We start from the raw sequence: 24,159 nt of genomic DNA, 5'->3' as shown, positions 1-24,159 counted from the left end.
CAGCTGAGGTCATCATCAACATCCAACGCAAGAACTGAGTGCTGTGGGTTGATGCAAACATACCACTTTTGTGACTCACTTTTGAGCGACTCTGTTCTTTTGCTGTGAATGACTTGCTAAGCTTAACCTACAGAAATATTCATTGCATCTTAGCTAGGTGCATTATTTTAAAACTCAATTATTACAACTGGCCAGAAAGAAATCATTTTATATAGGCTACATTCTGTATAGCAATTACTTTTAAGATTTAACTTCATAGGAAAACACTGTACTGTAATACACATAAGAACAATGTGACAGGGTGCAAGCCCTGTTATACTGTTGTTCTTCCAGTTTGTTGGGGATAATGGGGTTAATACTATCCCTGCCAAATACAAGTGCAGACTGTGGCAGGAACTTAATTGCTTAATTAACAATCAATTAAGCCTGGCCACAGGTGTAGGCCAAATGAGCAGTCTCTCCACTTGTGGGGAGACGAACCCAGGGCAAGAAGCAAAGCACATCAGCCAAACCAAAAGGAAGGACTACAATTCTCCTTTATATCTCCACGGACTGAAAGCAGGTAACTACCTCCACAACACCCAGAGACGATTACCTGCCAGCCCAGCATCTGCAGCTGTTAATAAAGATTCCACTTGTTTCTATACTTGCTCTGCCTGGGCTTCATTATATATAGAGTGTGCGATATTTAAAGACACAGTACCCTTTATTTAAGGAACTGTTTTTGTTATTTTTTGTTTGTAAATAAATATGCACAAGAGTGCTTAAACTGCCTCATTTTGCCTCTTGCCTGCTACTTTTACAGCCGTTAAAGGCTGCACCACAATGCTTACCCATTCACATTGGTGTTAGCGCCCTTAGCAGGCAGAAGAAGTATTGAAAGAGAATATATATATATATATATATATATATATATATATATATATATATATATATAAAATAATGGATTCATCAACCCTGTTCATCTGGTTCCTGGAACACAGCGGGGAGCCAGAAGAAGCAGTCCCTCAAGAATAATATACCTTCTTACAAAGAGAACAATGAATGTAGTATTAAAGGGTACCAAAAAGATATGTTTTATATCATATTATTTCTATTCTAAATGACTTTCTAGTGTTTTCTTTCTGCGTAGATCATTAATTGCCATGTTTACCAACTGTTCAAGTAAACACTGTGTGGCGAAATGACAGGGGAAGCATATTAGCATAGCGCAACATTAATATTCTTCTCCACTTCACTTTTAGAAAGCATTCTTATTAGCTATTGCATAATTTGGATTGATTGTCACTAACAATAACAGAACTCCATGGATCCTTTAGCTTTCATTTTAGCTCCAGCTCTAAGGCAGGGTCTAATCTAAAGAGTGAAACTGGTTAAACTCTCAGGGGGTAGGATGCTCGTTTTTAAAATACTGTTAAAAAAATGTTGTCTATCCTACTTTGTTTTTGAGGTTAAAGAGGTTAAACGAGATGTGCTGCCTGTTGAGATTAATTACACCACATACATTTCTCTGTCACGAAAGGAAGTAGCCTTCTGAAGCATGTCAACATGTACCTTAGAGCAAGATCCCACATATACGTCACTGGCCCTATACAAGGAATATATTTATAGATGTTCTCTTGTGTAAAATGTTTACCCAACCATAGGTTTGAAATTGAGGCATTTAAATGGTGTCATTGTTTTTCCTGTTTGCTTGTCTGACACTCTATGCACTCTACTTGCAAATGTTAAAGCTTGAATACAGATACAGCTCTTACTTCATTATTACTGGAAGTCAATTAGTCCAAAGTGTTTTAAATTAAAATATGTACTATTTTGCTATCCCTTAAGGGGATGTTTAATAATGATGTTACTAATAGTAATACTAATAAATTAGGGATGTGATTTTGTCATGGCGGTCACAGGACCTGTGAATTTTGACATTTGTTTCCACTCAGTGTGAAAATAGGAAAGGAGCCATTGAATTGGTTTCAGTGCAAAGTTAAAGTGGTTAGCAAATGTCAAATAAAGGTGAATACTATAAAAATTGTCGAAATTAAGTTCTAAGCAACTAGCAGAGCAATATCCCAAACAATTTCCTGTCAACAGTGTAAATGCAGAACAATCATTCTAATCTTTTCATGTACATCTTGTCATACCAAAACCACAGCTGTGTTTAAACAGACATTAATGAAAAAGATATTAAACAATTCTCAATTTAGATTAATTTAAAAAAAAACTCAATTTCAGTGTTCAGATCATTTCTTACATTGGACAAGGTATACATGTTAAAATGAAAAGGTAAGCATATTCCTGTAACGGTTGTTTTTTAACACTAGAAGCCCCGTGGCAGTCATTTTGGCGGTTTTTGGTTTTAAAATGTAATTTTCTCCAGTCATGTAACACATATGGGGCTGCGCGTTCATGTTCCTTTCTGTCCGTATGTATTAAATATTCTCACAAAGCATGAAACACAGGAGTGCAGAAATAAAGGAGATATATTACATTATACCTAAAAGCCCCGGGAGCAGTCGCATTGACGGCCACACATAAAACAATTGTATTTTCATTATACAGAACGGTATTCTACTTTATTATTTTTATTTACCAGTCTGCAATGTGTTTAGCTGTAATCAGATTAGTCTCTACTGTCTGCCTGAGTGAATGACTGACAGTCTGTTGTTATCAATCAGCCTTTTGAAGGCCTGCTTGCCAGCTGCGCTGTTTTGGTCAGTCAATTAGCATCGGGACTAGTGAAAATAAATACTAGAGACTGTGGAGTTTTATAACGCAACAAAATACGGAGTTGATGTTTTGGATCAGATGGCACGGAAGTATTCCATGAAAGCTGGCTCCCGACGGTGGTCTGTTCAGGTGTTTTACAATGTATTGAACCTAGCGGCCATCAACTCCTGGGTACTTTACAAAGAATGCATAGAGAATAATTTACCAAGGAGAGAATATATTTTACAGTTAGCAGAGGAACTTCGCAAGAAGCATTTGGAACAGAGGGAGACTGCCAAGTGTGTACCCACAGCTGAAGCTGGCAACCCCGCTGAGAGCCACAAGAGACGCCAATGCCAGGTTGGCAAGTGCAATAAAAATGAAACTTCAGACAGCTGTTCCCTGTGCAGAAAGGTGGCGTGGAGAAACGCATTACCCGTGTTGATTGTGAACAGCCTTAGACTCAAGGTAAGGGAATACCCTTTTGTCGAAAAAAAGAAAAATAAATTAGACTTTTTTTCATAACTTCTTGTGCTGTGCGCTTCTATAAAATGTTTTTTTTTATCTATGTTGGTCAGCTGCTTTTGCTCATCTGATAATAAACCGATTGCTGTTGATAAGTTAAAAATGTATTGCTATCGTTTCAGTTTTATAAATAGGTATGTTGTAAATCAATATCTGTTCAGATGTTTATTTATTTACATTTTCTTGTTTTGATTTGTAAAATAAATGTTCATATATATATATATATATATATATATATATATATATATATATATATATATATATATATATATATATATACTTTGGTTGTTCACATGTTTGTGACGTACTCAATAAAAAAAAAAAAACTAATTACATCCGACTGTTTCTCCTTTCGTTATACTATTTACAGTGTTTTGAATACAGCCGTCAGAAAGACAGCTGCGGGGCTTCTAAGTATGAGTATCTCTCCGGTCCTTCTAGTGTTAAGCGGTACTGTTAAAAAAAAAATGGTTTACTTTTGACTAGAAGCAAATACTAAAATATTACAGCATATTACATGAATAAATATATTTAAGTTCAAATCTTTGCAGCCGTGACCATTCCGTGAAATTGTCTATTTTTAGCCGTGACTGTGCTGTGATTTTTACATATTTTTCGATGACAAAATCCCATCCCTAACTAGGATTATTATTACTACGACTGCTAATGATAATACATGTTCACGAAGACAGGACTTCTTGAAGGACAGCACCTCCTTCACCATGATGGGCCATTGGTTAACTTCTGGCCCAGTAGCATTACTAAACTATCAACAACACTTCCTGGCATTTGGACAATGCTGATAATTTGCAATTCTAAAAGTAGCAAATGACCTGTGTATGACCCTGCGGTTAGTTTGTTTAATCAACTGCTGTTTTCAAAACGTAAGGAATGTCAGTGTCAAGTACAATAGTACAGCCCTACCTTTTGCCAACACTGGGACCACGTAAACTTTCAAGATCATTTGCTTAAATTCACAGGTTCTGTTTCAATATGCAAGCTAACCTGTATTTCCCTGTGACAGAGAGCGAATGAATCAGAGTCAACAATCTCCCTCCTGACCTCTGTGGGCACGGTATAACAGGGACAATGTGCCCCGGAGTGGATGGTTTGACAGTTCATTCCAGGGTCAGTTGGAAGCTGGACATCCAGGAAGGGGGTGGTGCCACAATACTAGAAGTCATTGCCTTAAGGCGATGTGTCAGTCACGGATTGGAGGATATGTGACTGGCCGCGCCACCGAAAGAGGGTGTGACTAGTGGAAGTGGCCGATCTATCTGTTCCTTCATTGCGGTTACTGAAACGACCCATTTAGGAAATGGAAGTGATTCATTATCGTGTTTTGTTTGTTTGATTGTGCCAACTGTTTGTCTTTTGTCACTGTTAGACAGCTAACACAAACCGGGAGCTGTTGCTACTAGCCAGCACCAAAACCTGGACTACACTGCACCACTGTTTCACAAACTGTTGTCTTTCACCCCACCTGCACACGAGCACTGACTGTCTGGAGAAGCGACCGTGTCTGTGTTTGGTGTTATTATAAAGTGTTGTATTATTTCGGGACTGAAACCCTTGTTTTGCACTGAGTGATAAACGTGGCTGTGTAGAGCCCGTGCTTATCATTTAAGTGTTGTTGACACGCAACCCAGCCAAATAAAGGAGCTGTTTTATTGAACTGTCTTGTGTGTAATTTTCCTGAGCATTGCACCAACTACACCTGCACACTGCAAGTCACTTTGCCACAGTCCCGTAGACACCTAAGTTTGTGAAGGAAAGGACAACATTATGAACATTAAATTCCATATGATATCATAACAAAACCCCTGAACCTGCTTACCTTTGACTGTTCTAAGGGGCTTTCCGCCGACTCTTGATACACAACGCTGAATGAGATACTTTTCGGCTCAGAAGAAAAAACCCAACTAATGGTGGGGCCAGCTTCCTCAACAGCAATGAGGATGACGCTGTAGCAGCTAGACTTAACGAACAGTTCTCTACTATCATCTCCAAACTGTGCAATCTGTTCAATATTCAGGGGGACTCGTAACCTGCAAACAAAGAGAACAAACTCACTGAAAATACATAATTTATGATGATGATAATGTTGAAGGAGTAAAATCACTTTGTAACATTAAACAACACTGTCAATGGACAGAACTAACTGGACATTTTTGAGAACATAAAGAAAGTATCTCTTGTGGCACTGCTTAGCACATTAACCCACTATTCCATCTAGCACTTGTACAACACATGTACTTCCAAATTAATGTAAACAGTTCCCAACATACATGTTATATTTCCTATCTATGTATCTATTTTACAATACAGATATGTTTTTTCAAAGTTTTGGCAGGGCAACTTCTCGAACTCTATAGAGTTCACACAAACAGCTTTTTTAAAATTTCTAAAAATTAAATTAAGAAGTCGTGACAATTAACCAATGCTTCCAAACCCGGAATAGCCTCCCAAAAACTGTCCTTGCAATATATATTTTGCTGTTGCTCTAGCAAAGCTGTCCAAATTCCATAGAACAGTGCTTTATGACTATTTTTTTTTAAAATTTAGACTGACAAATTATTATTTTTATTTATTTCCCCCCAATTTGGAATGTCCAATTATGTTTGTTCTCCTCACAGCAGCGAGTCCCCACACAGCACAGACGTTCTGAGGGTGTGTGAGTATCCTCCGATCTCACAAGCCTAAAGCCAGAATCGCTTTTACGCCGAGCAATCCAGAGCAGAGGTGGACAGGCTACCAATCCCAGAGAACACAGACCGGCCCTGCCTCTTATCCACTCTGAATGTGCTCGGTGTCTGGCCAGTAATGTTCGCTGTTGCGCGATGAGGAGAACCAATCACTGCTGGTTTCCCATCCCCCACCTGGGAGCGTAAGAGCCAATGTGACGCCCCCCTCGGGTGTCTCCAGCAAAGTTCGGCCTCTTTGCACAGCCTAGACGCAAACTGGCGCCATCCAAGCTGTGTGACTCATCCTGCACTTTAACTGGATGAGCCACTCGGGTACCCTGCATGACTATTTGGAGATATCGCACATCATGTGTCATATATCAACCAGGGAGCGTTTGCCAGGAGAAAAATAATGTATCTTCTAAACACTGAAGCTTATCCAGTTTATGCTTTCTCCAGCAACAATGCTGGTTTTCTGTTCTCACAATACACCACTCACTTCAATCAGAGCACAAGCATTGTTGCAGGAGGGAGTGTGAACTGGATACACTGCAATTTTGAAGTCAATATGATGTACAAATAAAATAAATCTAAAAACAATCAGGATTATGCTGCAAACTGCCATATGAACAACCCATAGTAAAGGCAGTCTTGTAAACTCAGGGGGTTACTTCTGCAAACCTAAAAACTCCCACAGGAAACTGTGATAAATGCTGAAACCACTTAATAAAATTCGTCATTACCAGAATTATTGTGGTCAGACACATTTGGTAGGTATAGGCAAGAACAATGCCCATCCAAAACTATAAATTTGATCAGGCACCCTCTTCTCTTCTCTGAATATGGTATATTATGCAAAACATAATTATAGTACAGCCTAACCACATAATTTTTTAAAATTATGTGGTTATAACCTTTATGGCCACTTTTACTATACACATAGAAGTAATCCTGGAACAGTTATAGTTCCGGTTTCCAGTATTTTATGTCTGTTTCAAATTAGTAAGGGTTAGACCATTTTCTTTTGCTCAGAATTAATTTAGGTGTAAGGGTAACTCACTCACGTAGGCCAGATGGTTGCCTGGTTTACATACTAGGATTTTTTTGTTTTAATTGATCACCTACATAAGGGCACTGTGGGATATGTTGAGTGACATACAATAAGTACCACACAATACCTTTAAAGGCACCTTCACCAGGTAAATAGTTGTAAAACAGTGAGGCTGTCAGGGCTCCACTCCTTTCCTGTTTTAAAGTTGAGTTCCTACTGAAGATGTCCTGGATCAACAAAGTCAACCCCAATTACTCTTTCAAACTGAACACAGACCAGTAGTAAAATTTGGAAGCTGAGACTAAACATATTTTTCACATACAGAGTAGTGGGTGTATTTAAAGGGGTACCAAGTCACATTGTTGCTGATGATTAATTTGGATCTTTCAAAAGCAGTGTGGACAAGATTCTGGGTATAATCAGCTATTAGGACTTGGACAAGTATCAGGGCCAAACTCCAAAGTGCCACTAAAATAAAGTACAATTCATTGAAAAATATTCAATAGAAGACATATATCTATTGTTATTGTAGGCAGGCAAAGAGTGCTTGTTTTCGTCAACTGCAGGCTCAGCAAAACACAGATTTAAATCTACACTGAACTACAGTTAAAAGTAGACTAGGAACTGGACAAGCATTGAGGGGCCCAATGGCCTTCTCTCATTCACACCTTTTCTTATTTTGTTATGTTCTTATCAATTCAAAATGACTGGATTTTTCAGACTGGCAGCAAGGTTTATTAGCTGGATAACACACAAAGTAACTAATTGGCTTTACCAGTAACACATATACAGGTACCTAGGGGCGGCCGGTTAACAGTGTTTGCTTGCTCGCCGAACCCCCAGTCTCTTATTAATGAATTGCGTTTCCCTTCTTCTGGGTGATGTGCGTTTCATTTCCCCCCTCTCACGTGACACTGGCACATCAACAATGCCATTCATCCAATCTGTTTAATGGGCTGAAGCCTGTCTGTGCACGCTCAGAAATGCGAGCTCCCGGTAGCAGTAGCAGCCAGCCGTTAGCCAGGACTGGCTAGGATTGGCTTAAAAATGTCTGGATGGAGCACAGCCGGTTAACGAACATGGTGATCAGCGGGCATGTGCCAAGAGGTCCCAAGTACCTCCTCAACCTGCTGACCCGCTATGTCCCTGCCCGCAAGCTGAGGTCCTCCGACTCTGGCCTGCTTGTTATCCCCAAGCAAAAGTGCACCACACTTGGAGAACGCTTGTTTAGCTTCATGGCTCCGACTCTTTAGAACTCTCTCCCAGCTTTGGTGCGTGATGCTCCCACTGTCGCTCACTTTAAATCAACTCTCAAGACCCACCTGCTCTCTCTTGCTTTCCATGCTCTTTAAGCCTGATATCTGCTATTAGCTGCTATGTTGCTTCTACTATTTCATGTATTATGCACTTAACACTGTATTTAATGTATTATGCATTGTTTTTTTCTGTATCATGTATTATGCATTTCTCTGTAGTTAAAGTATTATGGATTTTCTTGTTGTCACTGCATCTTGTAAAGTGCATTGTGATGGTGGTCCACTATGAAAGGCGCTATATAAAATAAAGATTGATTGATTGATTGATAAATATCAGCAGCACGACTTTGTCTCTTCTCAATCTTATAAGGTGTGTTACTTTGCGGAAATACAGAAAACTTTTAAGCTGTTTAAATATTAAAATAAAATTCACAAGCCTAATTATCTTTGTCTAACTTCGTCTAACTTTAAATTAATGTTTATGAATACTGTTATTTGTTCAACTTTGTTCTTTTCACAGTTTTAATCTGCCTTTATTTTGCGCAGTCTGTCCCTTTTTCTCCTGAGGCTGCTGCTCTTCAGCAGTGCTTTAACAAGCTCAGTAATATCTTGCTGTGTTTGGCAATTTTTCTTTTTTTTTGTTAATTTACCAACCACTACTACCTGTTTGGGGTAGTCGGTTATTAAATATACTGTACTGTACATTTTAATATTATTCATATAATATTTGATATTTCTTTTAAATCTTGTTGATAGCTGCGTCAGTCTTTTTTTCTAGGTGTTTTTAAATTACTATTTTTTTTACTGTTTGTTTGTAGCTGATCAGCCTTTTATTAGGTCTATATAAATTATCTGCTGGTTCCTGAAAATACAATCTCTTTAACACCTCTCCGCAAACTCTTTAACACTTCTCCCTCCCCCGCACCCCCTCCTGCTCCAACCCCTACACCCACTGCATCCCCTTCTAACTGACCCTCCTTCTCCACCTTCTCTCCCCTCTCAGACTCTGACCTCTCCTCCCTGCTCCAGGGTCACAAACCCACCACGTGTGCCCTGGATCCCCTCCCCACTCACCTTTTTCAAGCTGCTGCTCATGCTCTACTTCCCTTCATCTCCTCCCTTCTCAACACCTCTCTCCTTTCTGGTCTCTTTCCCTCTGCCTTCAAACAAGCCTCTATCACTCCCCTCCTCAAAAAACCTACCCTCGACCCCACCTCCCTCCAGAGCTACCGTCCTGTCTCCCACCTACCCTTCCTCTCCAAAACCCTCGAGCGGGCTGGACACCGCCAGCTCTCTGCTTTCCTGTCCAACCACTCTCTGCTCGACCCTCTCCAATCTGGCTTCCGCTCTGCTCACTCCACTGAAACCGCCCTCCTGTCTGTCACTAACTCACGAAACTCTGCCCGAGCTGCCTCTCTCTCCTCTGTCCTAATTCTCTTCGACCTCTCTGCTGCCTTTGACACTGTCAATCACTCTATTCTACTATCCTCTCTCGCTGACCTGGGAATCTCTGGCACTGCTCTGGCCTGGTTCTCCTCCTACCTCTCCAACCGCACTTACCAGGTAACCTGGCGTGGAGCAACCTCCACACCTCGCCCTCTCTCAACAGGAGTCCCCCAAGGGTCAGTCTTGGGTCCTCTCCTGTTCTCTCTCTACACCCGCTCCCTGGGCCCCCTCATCGCATCCTATGGTTTCTATGCTGATGATGCTCAGATTTTCCTCTCCTTCCCCACCTCTGACTCCACCTTCCCCTCCCGTACCTCTACCTGTCTGTCTGCTATCTCCTCCTGGATGCACTCGCATCACCTCAAACTCAACCTCTCTAAATCTGACCTCCTGTTCTTTCCCTCCTCCTCCTCCCCCTCCTCTGATCTCTCTATCTCCGTTCCTCTGGAATCTACCACACTCTCTCCCTCCTCCTCAGCTAAGAACCTCGGAGTCACCCTGGACCCCTGCCTCTCTTATTCCCAGCACATCTCCACTCTGGCACGCACTTGCCCATTCTTCTTGAGCAACATACGAAGAATCCGACCCTTCCTCATCAACTACGCCACCCAGTTCCTGGTCCAGGCCCTGGTACTCTCCCGCCTAGACTACTGCAACTCCCTCCTGGCTGGCCTCCCTGCGTCCGCCACCCGTCCGCTCCAGCTCATCCAGAACTCCGCTGCTCACCTGGTGTTCTCTCTGCCTCGCTTCTCCCACGCAACTCCACTGCTCTGCTCACTCCACTGGCTCCCGATCACAACTAGCATCCATTTCAAGCCTCTTGTACTAGTCTACAGATACCTTGACCAGACTGCACCCAGCTACCTCCAGACCCTCATCTCTCCCTACACCCCCACTCGACCTCTCCGCTCCTCCTGCACTAGAAGACTGGCTCTACCTCCTCTACGCTCCCCTGCCTCCAGAGCCCGCTCCTTCTCCACCCTCACCCAGCAGTGGTGGAATTACCTTCCTACAGATGTCAGGACTGTCCAGTCCCTAACCACCTTCCGGCGCCTCCTCAAGACTCACCTCTTCAGACAGCACCTGTAGAACTTTTTTTCCCCCCTCTGGACACTTATCACTCTTCCTTAAATGCGCTTTACTTGCTCTTATCTGCCTCCTATTTTACTGCATTTAATCCTGTACTTTAGGCTACTGTAATCTGTCAAGTGTTATTTAATCTGTAGTATTTTGTATTTAATTATATCCTGATGTAACTATCACTGACACTGTTATCTGCTCCGTCATTGAATCATATTTTATCATACTGTATAATTGTATTATTGCTTGTACTGTGATTCTTGAAATGTATTTTTGTTTACCACTGTAAGTTGCCCTGGATAAGGGCGTCTGCTAAGAAATAAATAATAATAATAAAAAAATCTACTTCATTGCTAATTACAGTGTTTTTTGTTGTGTTTTTTCCTTTGGCCTTAAGTGTGACTTTCATTTTTTCCTGTTCTTGGTCTTCTGAGGTGTGAACACTCAAAAATGTTGGCCACCGGCCGCCACTGCAGGTACCTGTATATTAATTTAGAAAAATGCAGCAGTGGTGATGTTTGAAATACAAAGATCACATACTTTAAAACAAGCAAACAAACAGATGGTTTTAAATATTTCTGTAAAATAATATATTCAAATTGAGGATCAGAAAGTATGAATAAAACACATACAAATTAAAAAATCACAATTTGTTTCATCATGAAAATACCAATTTGATCACTGATTGTACAAAGTATTTCTGTGGTGTATTTGAATGGAGGGACACCTAGTGGACATTGAAATGAAAGGCAAGATAATTTAGGACATTTTAATCAAACAGTTATTAAATACAACAAATCACTGCAATGTGCACTCTTAAATCGCTGTGCTCATACATGTATTAATAGTTTCAGTATATTGGAGAATTGTTATAACAATCTGAAATTGTGTGTGTGTTTACAACTACCGTTAAGAAGGTGTATATAATATGTATGTTATGGGCCAATGCCGAAATCGGGCAGTTGCCAAAATGCCTGAGCAGTTGGTGAAGTGCCCAGCTGCGGTGGGCAGATGCCGAATTAGCATCGAATTTTATGTAATTTCAGTATTTGCCCGGGCAGTTTGTCAACTGCCCACAGCCACCTGGGCTGACGGCGAAGAAAGATTTTTAACAGATACAGTATACTACTAATAGAGAGTGAATGACTTTAAGCGCAAAAGTGCACCACCATCGAGCCACCCATTGCCATGTTTACTTAAATAACTTAAATACTTTCTGACAACGCTAGTTTAGAGCAATGGTACTCAACAAAATATCAATGCACAGGTTATTTTCATTGTGGGTTAGATATAGAGGTTAGAGTAATTGGGGGGAAAAAACGAGTCCAGTATAAAATGCAACACTATTTTATTGTATTCTTATTGCAGTAATGCAATGTAGATCTCTGTGCAGAGTTCCATTGAATGAGAGATCATTCAATATCAGCAAGAAACTAATAATCACAGTTTAAACATGTATAAGCCACCCAGTTAAATTTACAGTAGTTACCTGAAACTCAGGAAGAACGCAGTGCCAAACAACTCATTTATCATAGCAATATTAATCGTATTTTGGGAATACAACTGGAATAGAGAGGAAGTGCTGCACGAATGAATGAAAGATGTCACCAGTGAAGTTTGACCAGGATGCGGCTTCATGGAAATTAAAGTTTAAAAGCATGACGTGGTAGATATGAACTCCTTTTTACATAACTGAGCTTCCGTATCTTTGCCTGTTTTATGATCTCTCATTCAAACAAAGCAACTCTGCACTCTGAGATCTGTATGCATTACTGCAATAAGAATACAATAAAACATTGCTGCATTTTATTCTGACCCCCCACCCCGTATCTAATCCATGATATAACCTGTGGATTGAGATTTTGTTGAGTTCTGTTGCTCTAAACTGCGTTGTCAGAAAGTATTTAAGCAGTGTGCTTTTGCCAGAGGTAACTCACTCTCTATTAGTAGTATACTGTATCTGTTAAAAATCTTTCTTCGTTTACGCTCATAAATTAGTTATGATTAGTTGAACTTGGATTAGACAAATTTTCTAATAGTACGATTATTATTATACAAATTCGATTAACACGAATGTCCTGTTAGTGCAAATTATTTTGGAGCCCTCCCAGGGAAGAAAAATGTGAATAAAATGAAACGCCCTAGTTCGAAGGATATTGGGAAATGTATTAACTTGCACCCACATTAGCGCATCTGTTCTGCATTTTAGTGCTGTTTGGGGACTACAGATCCTATGATGCACTTTGAGCTCACTCAAAACGTGCACTATCTTTGCAGATGAAAGTTGAGGTGTTGAAAGTGGTGGATAATGCACCACTGTACAAGAAAAAGAAAGATGTTGCTACAGATTTCAACATTCTAAAAAAAACAGGATACAATAAAACAGGCTTATGAACAACAAACTGGACACAAGTCATCAGTGTTTCTGATTTGCTCAATACCCTGATCTGGAGGAAGCCTTGCTTTTGTGGTTTCAAAATGTGATCAGACTGGGACATGCAGGTTTCAAGTGCAGTTCATTTGCAATGTACATTTTAAAAAGTTTGATTACAGTTGTATTTAAAAAAAAACCAAAAAAAACGCACAGTACTTATAAATGCATAATATTTGTAATTGTTCTGTAATTGAAATTTGATTTCAGTGTTACTGTAACTTCAATAAAAACTGACAGTATGCATTTGGCTTTAGATTCCTGATAATACGAATTACTGATAAGACACATTTTTTTTGCTGGTCTCTTGAAATTCATATTAACGGTAATTGACTGCATATTATTTATTGTGTATGGTACAGTACTTTTAGATGTATTCAATATTTAGAATATTGTATAGGGTACTGTTGGTTCAAGTTGATGTCCACCTCAAGAGAAGGTCCGATCAACTGATGTCTACAGCAGCCTAAAATATATTTGTATAATATAGAGTTAAATACGAATAATTACTGTATAGTTAATCTTAATGTCCAAACTATCTGATGCAAGCCATCTGAGAAAACTAGCCATGGTAAATATCAGTCACATAAAAAAATTATTAACACAAACATTAACTGATGGAAGGCTTATTGCTTCTTACAATAGCCAGTGTGTAAGTTTTCAGGGTTCTGGGGGAAACCTTTGTTGTAAACAAACTGTGCAACTGTGTCTGTTTTGTTCCCCAACCATTATGAAGTCGTACACAGATCAATTCATGGGGCGGGAGCCAGGCTATATCCCATGAATGAAGCGTCCATAAATAAAGCCAGGTCGTGAGGTGCTGAAAGGAATTCATCATAGAACATAAACAGGCCGTTCCAATGCTGTATGAGAGCAGACCACATTTTAATGTCTTTCCTAGCTTCTGATGAAATATTGATGTAGGGGTCCCAAGTTTTTTGCTGTCGATGAAAGAGCAAGTAATCAAGATATAAATGTCCGACCCTGGGAGATAATGCAAATTGCAAAATTGAAATGTCCCAGTAAAAAGAGCAGTGCACATTTCCTGATTGTTTTGCTGATCTGAACGTTCTGAATAAGAGAACGAATATGGAGTTTAGATACAGGAAGGCTGTGTACAGTATGATTCCTAGAAATTCCAGTGAATGAATGGGGCTGATTGTTTTTTCTTCTGAAAGCAGGACACCAACCTCTGAAAATAAACTTTTAAGATTTGTGATCGCTTCAAGAGAAAATGATCAAGTAGGTTGAGCAGAAATGGAACATGATACGAATTGAGAAGTATTCAGCATAAAGCCTCTGAGGAGTATTAAATATTTTTGGGCCGCTGCGGCAACCAAAAGTTAAGTGAGTAGAAAAATATAACTTATTTTCCCAGCATATCCCAAACAGGTGGCGAAGACAAGCGCGGATTGACATTACTTTAAAATGTGTCTGATATATCTGCTTTTGCTAACCAGGAGCCACGACCTGCCAATTTAATTGAATGAACTGCATCCGATATGGTAATGCACTGTAGAGAAAACTGATCGTGAGGAACAAGCTTAAGTTGATCCCCGTGATGCTGACAAGTCAGTGATGAGATGCTTTTTTCCTGACATTTTTCGAATGGCGATGCCTGTGGAGTTAATCCTGAATATTGGAAACGGGGAGCTGCAAATGGGCAAACCATAAATCCTTTTTTTTTTTTAATTTAGTAGCCGGCAATTGTTTTCTATTATTTTCTCCCAATTCCGAATATACAATTATTATTGAAGCTTGGCTCACCGCTAGCTACCACCCCTGCGCTGACACTCTTTTTGAATAAGAGACTGTACTGTCTTGGGCTCTTGAATAGCAGAATGGAGGTTTTTGCTTTGTAGGAGGAGGGATGGATTTGAGTCCAGTTGAAAAAACATTCTCTAGTCCATCGATTAAATAATTAAAGGAGCACTTGTCTGGATGATTCAGAAGTTTTTGTTTTAAAATGGAAATATTTATGGGAGTGGAGACTTTAAGTGTTGGAGAGAGTCACTTTGGAGCTACTAGGCAGATGACTACTGAATGAGCGTCACTGCAGAAACTGCACATATGGATGTTTTTGCATTGCCTCATCGAGCAGATACCAACATTGAAATTGTTACATATTTACTTTCCTGATATCTGATTCTTCGCCTGAATTTGTCTTCTCTTGTAGATTGCTCAGGTGGGACAGAAGAATGGATGGAGTGGGGATCGAGATTCTGTTGGAGAACCGGGGAGGAGTGATGCAGACTGCTGATCTGGAGGAGGTTGATGCTATGGCAGCTTTCAGGCAGAGAGAGGTTGAGTGGCCGGTGGAACCGCAGACCCTGCATGCGTTGGCTCTGAGACCGCTGAAAATCCTGTTGAATAGGTCTATAGTCCATGTTTGTGATAAACCGTTTTGATGGTAGGAGATCAAAGGATGGGGAGGAGCCTAGCTCCTGCCCCCCGAACCACACAGAAAAGGTTAATATTTATAATGGCGTTCTGAGGTTCAGTCTTTCCAAGAACCAAACATCCAAACAAGAAGAGGTATAATTACACTGAAACCGAAATGTTTGAACAGTTTATAGATAGTGAGAAAACACTTTAACAATTGGTGAGGCAAGAATATGAAATAGTGTGAAAACTGATACATTACTGCCATATTTTACCACTCCCATACCACAGTTACAAAGTCAGAACTAAGACTTGCACATAGCAACCTTTCCTGTTTATCAGCTACACTGTTTTTCAATGCTAGAACATATCCTGAATGTAAGAAACTTCTTAAAGAGCATGTATCACACTTCAGCAATGTCATAACAGTGTTTGTTTTATTATGGACACTTTCTCTTAGTTTCAAGGGTTTTCTTAAAGAGATATCCCCATCTGCTGAGTGCATCTTCCAGACTCTTTAAATAATTGTTTCTGTCGCCCTCTGTTGGCCAGATTCTGCATATCTTCAATGCTTGGCTAAAAGAGATCTTGTTAAACTGGGATTTTGAATGATTAACTTGTAATGCAGGCAATGCTGTTTGACATACATATTTGCTCTGAGGATGTGTTGTTACGACTGTATTTCGTTTCATTTTCTTACTGCTTCCAAACCTGGTGCTGAAAATGTTGTTGATGTATTGTATTGCCACCAACAAGCGAGCTTGCTCACACCTACGGTGGCAGGCAATAGTATTGGCACCCTACGCTTATTATACCATAATTTGAGGCAATAGATTAAGGACAAGAATTTAGTAAACTTGAAACTACTTTTTAATAAAACAAAAAGCAAAATATACAATTATAATTTAACAAATAATCTTCATAAAAAAACAAAAAAACTTATTTTATTTGAAGTATTAGTTCATGACAAAAGTATTAGCACCCCTGCTTTATTGTGTGTCCTCCTTTTTCTTTTAGTACAGCTTTCAGATGTTTATGATAGGCCACCAGTGTGTAACCAGTGTGTTACATCTTGTTGGTGAAATCTGGGTCCATTCTGTCTAGCATATTCCTTTCAGCTCAGGCAGATTGGGTACACAATGCTTTTTTTTCAGATCAGTCAAAAGCATTTCTATTGCATTGAGATCTGGTGATTGGGAATGCCATTCCAGAACTTGTATTTTCGTTTTCTTCAAGAATTTCAGTGTTGACTTAGCTGTATGCTTTGGGTTGTTTTATTTTAGTCTCACTGGACCGGATAATTTTATTGAAGACTGCTACTGTTCTGTTGTCTTTCCTTTGTTGTAGTTTGCATCAAGTGTTTTTCTCAAATGTGAATCCAACATCTTTGTCTTGACCATCATCTGCTGTGCTGCCAAAATGTTAAATTTGTAGACTTTTAATGTAAAGGTGCTAATACCTTTGTCATGAACAAATATTTTAAATTGCTCAAGTGAATTTTATTTTTTTTAATAGATTGTTTGTTAAACTACCAGGAATTGTGTACTTTGGTCTTTGTCATATTAATTAGGAGGCTGTGTGGTCCAGTGGTTAAAGAACAGGGATTGCAACCAGGAGGTCCCCGGTTCAAATCCCACCTCAGCCACTGACTCATTGTGTGACCCTGAGCAAGTCATTTAACCTCCTTGTGCTCCGTCTTTCGGGTGAGACGTAATTGTAAGTGACTCTGCAGCTGATGCATAGTTCACAACCCGAGTCTCTGTAAGTCACCTTGGATAAAGGCATCTGCTAAATAAACAAATAATAATAATAATTAGTGGCTAATGTTCACGAAATGTTTGTATTTAAAATGTTTTCTTGAATTATCTTATATTAAGTGTAGGGTGCTAATACTTTCATTGGTGACTATTTTGGTCAATCCCTATCATGAAGATATAAACTTGATGTGTACCAATTGCTGTTCCCTGGATGTGGAGATATTATGGGCCATTTGGATTGTACTAGAATATTCCATAAAAACATCTTATAAACAACATATCAGAAATCGACCAATCCCATGTACATATATAATCCTGTGCATAGAACACCTGTTGGCCTACACGCATTATTTAGGTACAGTGGCAGTTGATTCTAGACTGAACCATTTTACAACCAGAGGAGGGGGGGCGGGACGTGGACGACTAAAAGTGATATTTTACCAAAAAAGAGAAATAACAAAACTTCTAATGCTATTCCGTATAGTTTTCAGTCGCTTGTCGGGTCTCTTATTCCAGTACCTCTTGCGTTTGCCCTAACTGCACAACAAGACTCTTATACAATAAGAGACACCCTCCACACACACACCAACTATTTAATGTGCAAGTACTTATTTTGCCTTACTTGTTTTTCATATGTAGCTGTGCTTGTATTAATAATGCTTGCAGTTTTCATCCCTACTGGTTTATGGGCCAAGAAATATTTTACATTAAAAAAAAAAATAGCATTCAAATATAGCTATAAGTTTTCATTCCATTTTTCCCATATACAGTAATTAATTGTTTTCGGTATGACGTGGTGAAAATCAATATTTGCCATTTTTGTTTAATTTTCAGAACCCCTAACTCGATATATTTCCACAAAGTTATGAGTAAGTGACCCATGATAAATGGTGCTTTTAACTTTCATTTTCTTTAATGGTTCATGAATTTTACTGACAATCAAAAATTCTGAACAAACATGGGCCACTGCAAAGTCAATGTCAGTTATCAAATGAAACCTTTGCCATTGGCATACATAATTAGTGAAACAAAATCAATATTTAATTTCCAAAATGACCTTCCTGTAATAAGCCTCAGAGTACTTTTGGATTTATGCATTTTCCTGATGAAATTGAGATAGTCAGAGAAAAGGTTTGGTAAAAATCCAGAATCAATAACTTGCTTGACCATAGAAGGAAAAATCTAATTACAGACCACTTTCAAAGTAGATATTAAGATGGCTAGTTACATTTAAATTGCTAGTGAATTGCTATGTCCTCAGATCACTTTTAAATATGAAGCCATTAGATACTCAAAATCAGTGATTGTATTTACCAGGATAATTATTTGACAATCAAACCATTTTTTAAAATATCATGAAATGGTGTAGTGCTACAATAAGAGGGTCTATAAATGTTTCCACAAGATGAATTAGCCATAGACAATCAGTATTTTACCAAGCGCTATTTCCTCCTGCATGTTGTTGAATAATAGATTGAGAGGATTTCAATTAGATTAAAATTAGATGTTAAAGGGGGCTCCCGAATGGCGCATCCAGTAAAAGCACTCGCTAGAGTGCAGGATGCGCTCTATAGCCTAGACGTCGCCGGTTCGAGTTATTCAGGCTATTCCAAAGCCGACCGTGGACGGGAGCTCCCAGGGGGCGGCGCACAATTGGCCGAGCGTCGTCCGGGGGGAGGGAGGGTTAGGTCGGTCAGGGTGTCCTCGGCTCACCGCGCACCAGTGACCCCTGTAGTCTGGCCGGTCGCCTGCGGGCTTGCCTGTAAGCTGCCCAGAGCTGCATTGTCCTCCGACGCTGTAGCTCTGAGGCGGCTGCACGGTGAGTCTGCAGAGTGTAAAGAAGCGGGCGGCTGACGGCACACGCTTCGGAGGACAGCGTATGTTCATCTTTGCCCCTCCCGAGTCAGCGCAGGGGTGGTAGCGGTGAGCTGAGCCTAAAAATAATTGGGCATTTCAAATTGGGGAGAAAATAATAAAAACTAATTGGCAATGACTAAATTAAAAAAAAAAAAAAAAAAAAAATTAGATGTAAAAGTACAGATGATTAGACTTGAATGCTGTGTACATGGGACACAGAAAAAAAACAAACAAATAATGACTATGAACTGCTTCTTTACAATTAAATACACACGAGTACTGGATCTGCTTAACCATAAAACAATATAGGCCTAATACTGAAAATAAGCATCCTTTATGTACAATAAATCATTTGAAAATCCACTTACGTCAGTTCTCCAGACTTCAACAAGTATATCTCAGCATCTTGAACCGTTGGCTCTAGTTCATCTGGGGTTATTTCTTCTGAGCTTGCTTTCCTGAAGCAGAGATGTTATTGTTAGATATGTTAGAGATATTATTTAAATGATGACAGTATTTAGATCCTCAAACATTTAGATCAATTGAATATTCCCACCACGTACTACTGAAGTAATTAAAGGGCAGTTAAAACAAAATCAACCCACCAGAAAATAACTAAATGACAATGTAACGGCTATAAAACAATTGTTAGATGAAAAATGTGTGTATCATTGGTCCACTAAAATGAATACCTTTACCATTCAAGAACTGGTTAATGTTTTGTTAGAATTAGCTTGACTTTCTGAGGCTAGACCACTGTGAACATATCTGTCCTGAGATGTCATTAATGTCAAAGGCAGGCAAACAAGCCAAATACATCTCCTAATCTCGACAGGGCTTCTTTCTAATAAACCTGAAGCAAGCAGAGAAACTGTTTACACTTTGCATTTAAACTGGTTGTATTTGCAACTGAGTACATATTATGAGTGCCAGAAGGTGGCACAGCAAGCTAACAAATTGCACAACAAGATCAACAAAATGATGAGCATAAAATGCTATTTTAAAACTTGATGCAACTGAATTCACACCATTCTTCTGTGTTAGTTTTTCAGTATTAGGGTTCATAGAAACACATTTAATTTAAGAATAACATTGTTTTACCTAGGGCAGCTCAAGAGACACATATACTGTAGTTGGACAAACAGTGGCAGAACTGGGATCCTGAGCTAGATTATCTTGTATCCCAAACCTTCCCATTTATCATTAAATCAGTGACACTATTGGGGATTCATATTTTTCAAAAATAAATCTTTTATGTTTCCATATTTTATTTAACTGTAAATTTTAAAATAAATCAAATTGAAAGCTGCACAGAAAATTAAGCCAACTAGTACAGTATTGTAGCACTGCAGGGTTGCAAACAAGTCAATGCTGCAGAGAAAATGTAAGCTTTGTAGGCCAGTTCAAGCTATTAGGCAGGGTTGTCTGATGTTTTATAATTTGGTTGAAATGAAAGCAACTTAACTTTAAAAGCTACTGACCCTTGCATTCACCTTGCAGTATTTATACATACTGGTGTTTTTCAACTTGTTTCTTAAGACATGTGGTTTTTTGTTCAGTACTTGTTTGTGCAAAGTGGGCTACTTATTCCCATTCATTTATTTGCTTAATAATTATTAACATGGTGTCTTTAGAACAAGGTTAACAAGGTTTCTTTAGAATGTCCTTCTAATATGTGACACATTCTTCTGACATCTTTATTTCACAACAATGAAAACAACCACATTGTTTCAGAGATCTTTAATATGTAAAAGCTTACCATTTACATGGCTCAATTAAATTGTGAAATGTGGTGGTGGTGATGGCGGAGGTACAGTACCAGCTGCATTGGTATGAGGTGACCTATGCTAAGATATCAACCAGTTCATATTTAGTAAGTTGGAATCATGCTCATAGTACATGCACAAACTTATTGTTAGAGGCTGACTAAGAAATGCCTGTAGAGGAAGGGAGAACAGCTATTACAAAACAGATTCCACTGAAGTTACTAGTACTTCCCTGTATCTGAGTCAGGAATCAAAAGCAAATCCAGCAAATTCTAAAACAGACACCTGAACATGATATTATGCTTGCTCTTATTTCTCTAGGAAATATTGGTTATTTGAAATGCATGATGCATTGCATGAACTAGACATGAACATAACATTGCAGGGAGTTGGTCTGTTGCTGTAAAAGTCTATCAGTTGCATTGTAAACTGAATTTTAGTTTAACTGCTACACAGAAGTATAAGAATAATGAGTGTCAGGGATAACTTTAAATGACAATCCCATGAATTCAGCACACCCAAGTCAATGTGTATACCAAACATAAATACTGTACTGTATTGCAAAATCAAAACGTTACACTGCATTCATCTGTTTCATGTTTCCAGTCAACACAAATGTAATTTAATTGTACTTGTCATTGTTCTGTGGTGAACAGCTCAGTAATGTTCTCACATGGTTCGTGTCACAAAGACGGCCAGAGTGGGTTGCGTCAGACCAGAAAGGAATTCAAACACAGACGGTTGTTGTGATGAGCCGAGTTCAATGGTGGCACTCAGCGTTTATTAACAAATAAAAGGTTTTAAACGGTACACAAAACAGGACACGGCACTTGACGCCAAAATAAACAGACAGACAAAACGACTAGACACTAACACACAGGTGAAACGGAGACGAACAAACACGGTGAGAATACACTCATTATATTTATAATTACGCTGATTTTAACTCTCCTCTCTCTCTCCCGTTCTCCACTCTCTGAACACCTAACCCCGAGTGACTAAAAATGTGCCTATTTATACTGTTGTGCTGGGATTCAATTACTAATTAATTATTCACTTGAATCCCAGCACGTGAATTAATTCTGTGCAACCCCGTGCTCACATATTACATTTAACCAGCACGTGAAGTGATTTGTGCCCTCCTCGTGCCTAAATACAAATCTACAATTTTTGAAATACACGTGAAACACAGACCCATTTATATCCCGTGTACCAATCTATACACCAACATTAACATACGCACCATACATACAACATATAACACACAAATGCACACAGGGGCGGGGCACATTGCCACAGTTAGCCAACAGCATTTTGAAAGGGTAGCAACTGTACAAAACAAAATAAAACATATAAAACAATGACAAGGCGGGTAATAATATAGAAATACTAAACTTAATAAATGAAATGACAAATGTTTGTAGTTTCTTTTAGTGTTTCTAAATTTAGCACTATTGAGTGTTCATAGCTACGGACAATAAACTATTTTAAACTATTTAAAACTATTTTTGAGTTGAGAATGTATATGTAATGTAACTACCTGCTGTCGTGCCTAGGGTTCCTAGAAATAAATCTAATCTTTCACAGGGCAGTCACCAAACAAATGTATGTTATTAGGAGAAAAAAAGATATACTGAGGTATATTCAGTTTTAAATAGTCCCCATTTAAATATTTAAAATACTACTCTTCCAACCATTTTATGTATTTTTACACAAACATAGAAAATAATGAGGCTCCCATCCACTGTTAAAACCTTGATACGCATAATAAACCTTTTTGATTGCAGTATTTTCATCAAACTATTCCCACAATATATATTTTCACTGTAAAGCTTTGTCATTTTGTTGATTTCCTTTGTTTTGCTGAAAATATAGGAAGTAAATGACTTGGCAGTTTGCCTGGACATAGTCATCAATCGCAAGACTAGTTGCTAAAAGGAACTTTAATGAGTTCCTTGAGTGAATTAATTTATATAAATCTGCTATGCTGTTGTAACTGTTATTTCTATTTTGTTCTGGTCAGTTAAGTGATTCTGTTTAAGTAAAGACACAAAATGTACTTTTTTTTGTTCCAGATTTAAATTGAATGAAAATGTGCTCATCGGAAGTTACCACGTTTTTAAAATAACTACCTCAACTAGTCCTTTGCTTAGGCCTGATCACATTGCAACAGTTCTGTAGGTGTCATGACCTTTATTCAAAACAGTAAATAATTTGGTTATACAAGATTTCTTATAAGAGTAATGGGAAAATGAGTAGGCTGAAGTAGTGAAAACCTGTTCCAATTTTTTTATATTTGATTTATTCTCATTCTCAAGTCAAAACACCTTTTAACCATATTGGATAAAGAACAAGGTCATCATACAGAATCACCAAGAGTATATATCAGACTTTCTCCAAACGTAACAACTATCAGTGTGACTGAATAAATCCATTTTTGTTTCATCACTCCACCAAACATTTGACCAGAACTCAAATCCATCATTCAAATGCTGTTTTGCAAACTTTAAGCGATTGTCCTTGTGACGTTTTCCTAAGAGTGGCTTCTTCCTTGGCCTGCGACCATTGAGACCTTCACCATGCAATACTCGGCCTATGTTTGAAATGGAAACCCCAGTCCCACTTGCAGACAATTCACTTTGCATATCTTTACTACGGACTGTTACTAACCTTCCTCACAATTCTTCTACTTGTTCTTGGTGAAAGAACCTTCTTTCTTCCAGAGGGAGCATTGTGACAGTACCATGAGTCTTGTACTTCTTGATAATAGAAAAAAATACTTGAAATTGGGATACTCAAATGCTTGGAAATCTTGTATCCTTCTCCAGTTTTATGACAATAAATAATTTTCTGCCTAAGGTCTTCAGATAGCTCTTTACCTTTTTCCCAATATTGACTTATTGGTAATGACAGCAATCATCCTACGCCTAACCCTTTTCTACTCTCTAAGAATGTTCACCTACAATCCAGCATTTTATAGAACTAGGTTCTGCATTATCATATTGAAATTCCTAGGACCTTGTAGACAGTACTATCATAGCATCAAAGGGTATGAATACTTTTGAATTTTGGAGTTTTGCAAAAAAATTGCTGAAAAATGTAATTGTAGACATCTGTTTTTTGTAACATTTTCTCACCCACAAAAGCAAAACTTTTGCTACAAAAGATTTTTAAAATTCTTTGTTTTCAAGAAATTTCTAGAAATTATAAATTTCCATTGT

General features: G+C 38.7%; 1 protein-coding gene across 2 annotated transcripts in view; it reads right to left on the bottom strand.

Annotated features, from left to right (window-relative positions):
• Window positions 1–24,159, bottom strand: part of LOC117400569 (FYVE and coiled-coil domain-containing protein 1-like) — a 75,868-nt gene that overhangs the window by 3,322 nt on the left and 48,387 nt on the right. For both annotated transcript variants that reach the window (XM_034000716.3, XM_034000715.3), the window contains exons 15-16: window positions 19,541–19,630; window positions 5,066–5,276 (exon numbers count right to left, since the gene is read on the bottom strand). In XM_034000716.3, the coding sequence (XP_033856607.3) occupies window positions 5,066–5,276; window positions 19,541–19,630 (301 nt within the window). The remainder of the gene's footprint in view (window positions 1–5,065; window positions 5,277–19,540; window positions 19,631–24,159) is intronic.

The sequence above is a fragment of the Acipenser ruthenus genome, chromosome 4, assembly GCF_902713425.1.
Source record: "Acipenser ruthenus chromosome 4, fAciRut3.2 maternal haplotype, whole genome shotgun sequence".
Classification (NCBI taxonomy): Eukaryota; Metazoa; Chordata; class Actinopteri; order Acipenseriformes; family Acipenseridae; genus Acipenser; species Acipenser ruthenus.
This window is presented reverse-complemented; position numbering and strand designations above follow the sequence as displayed.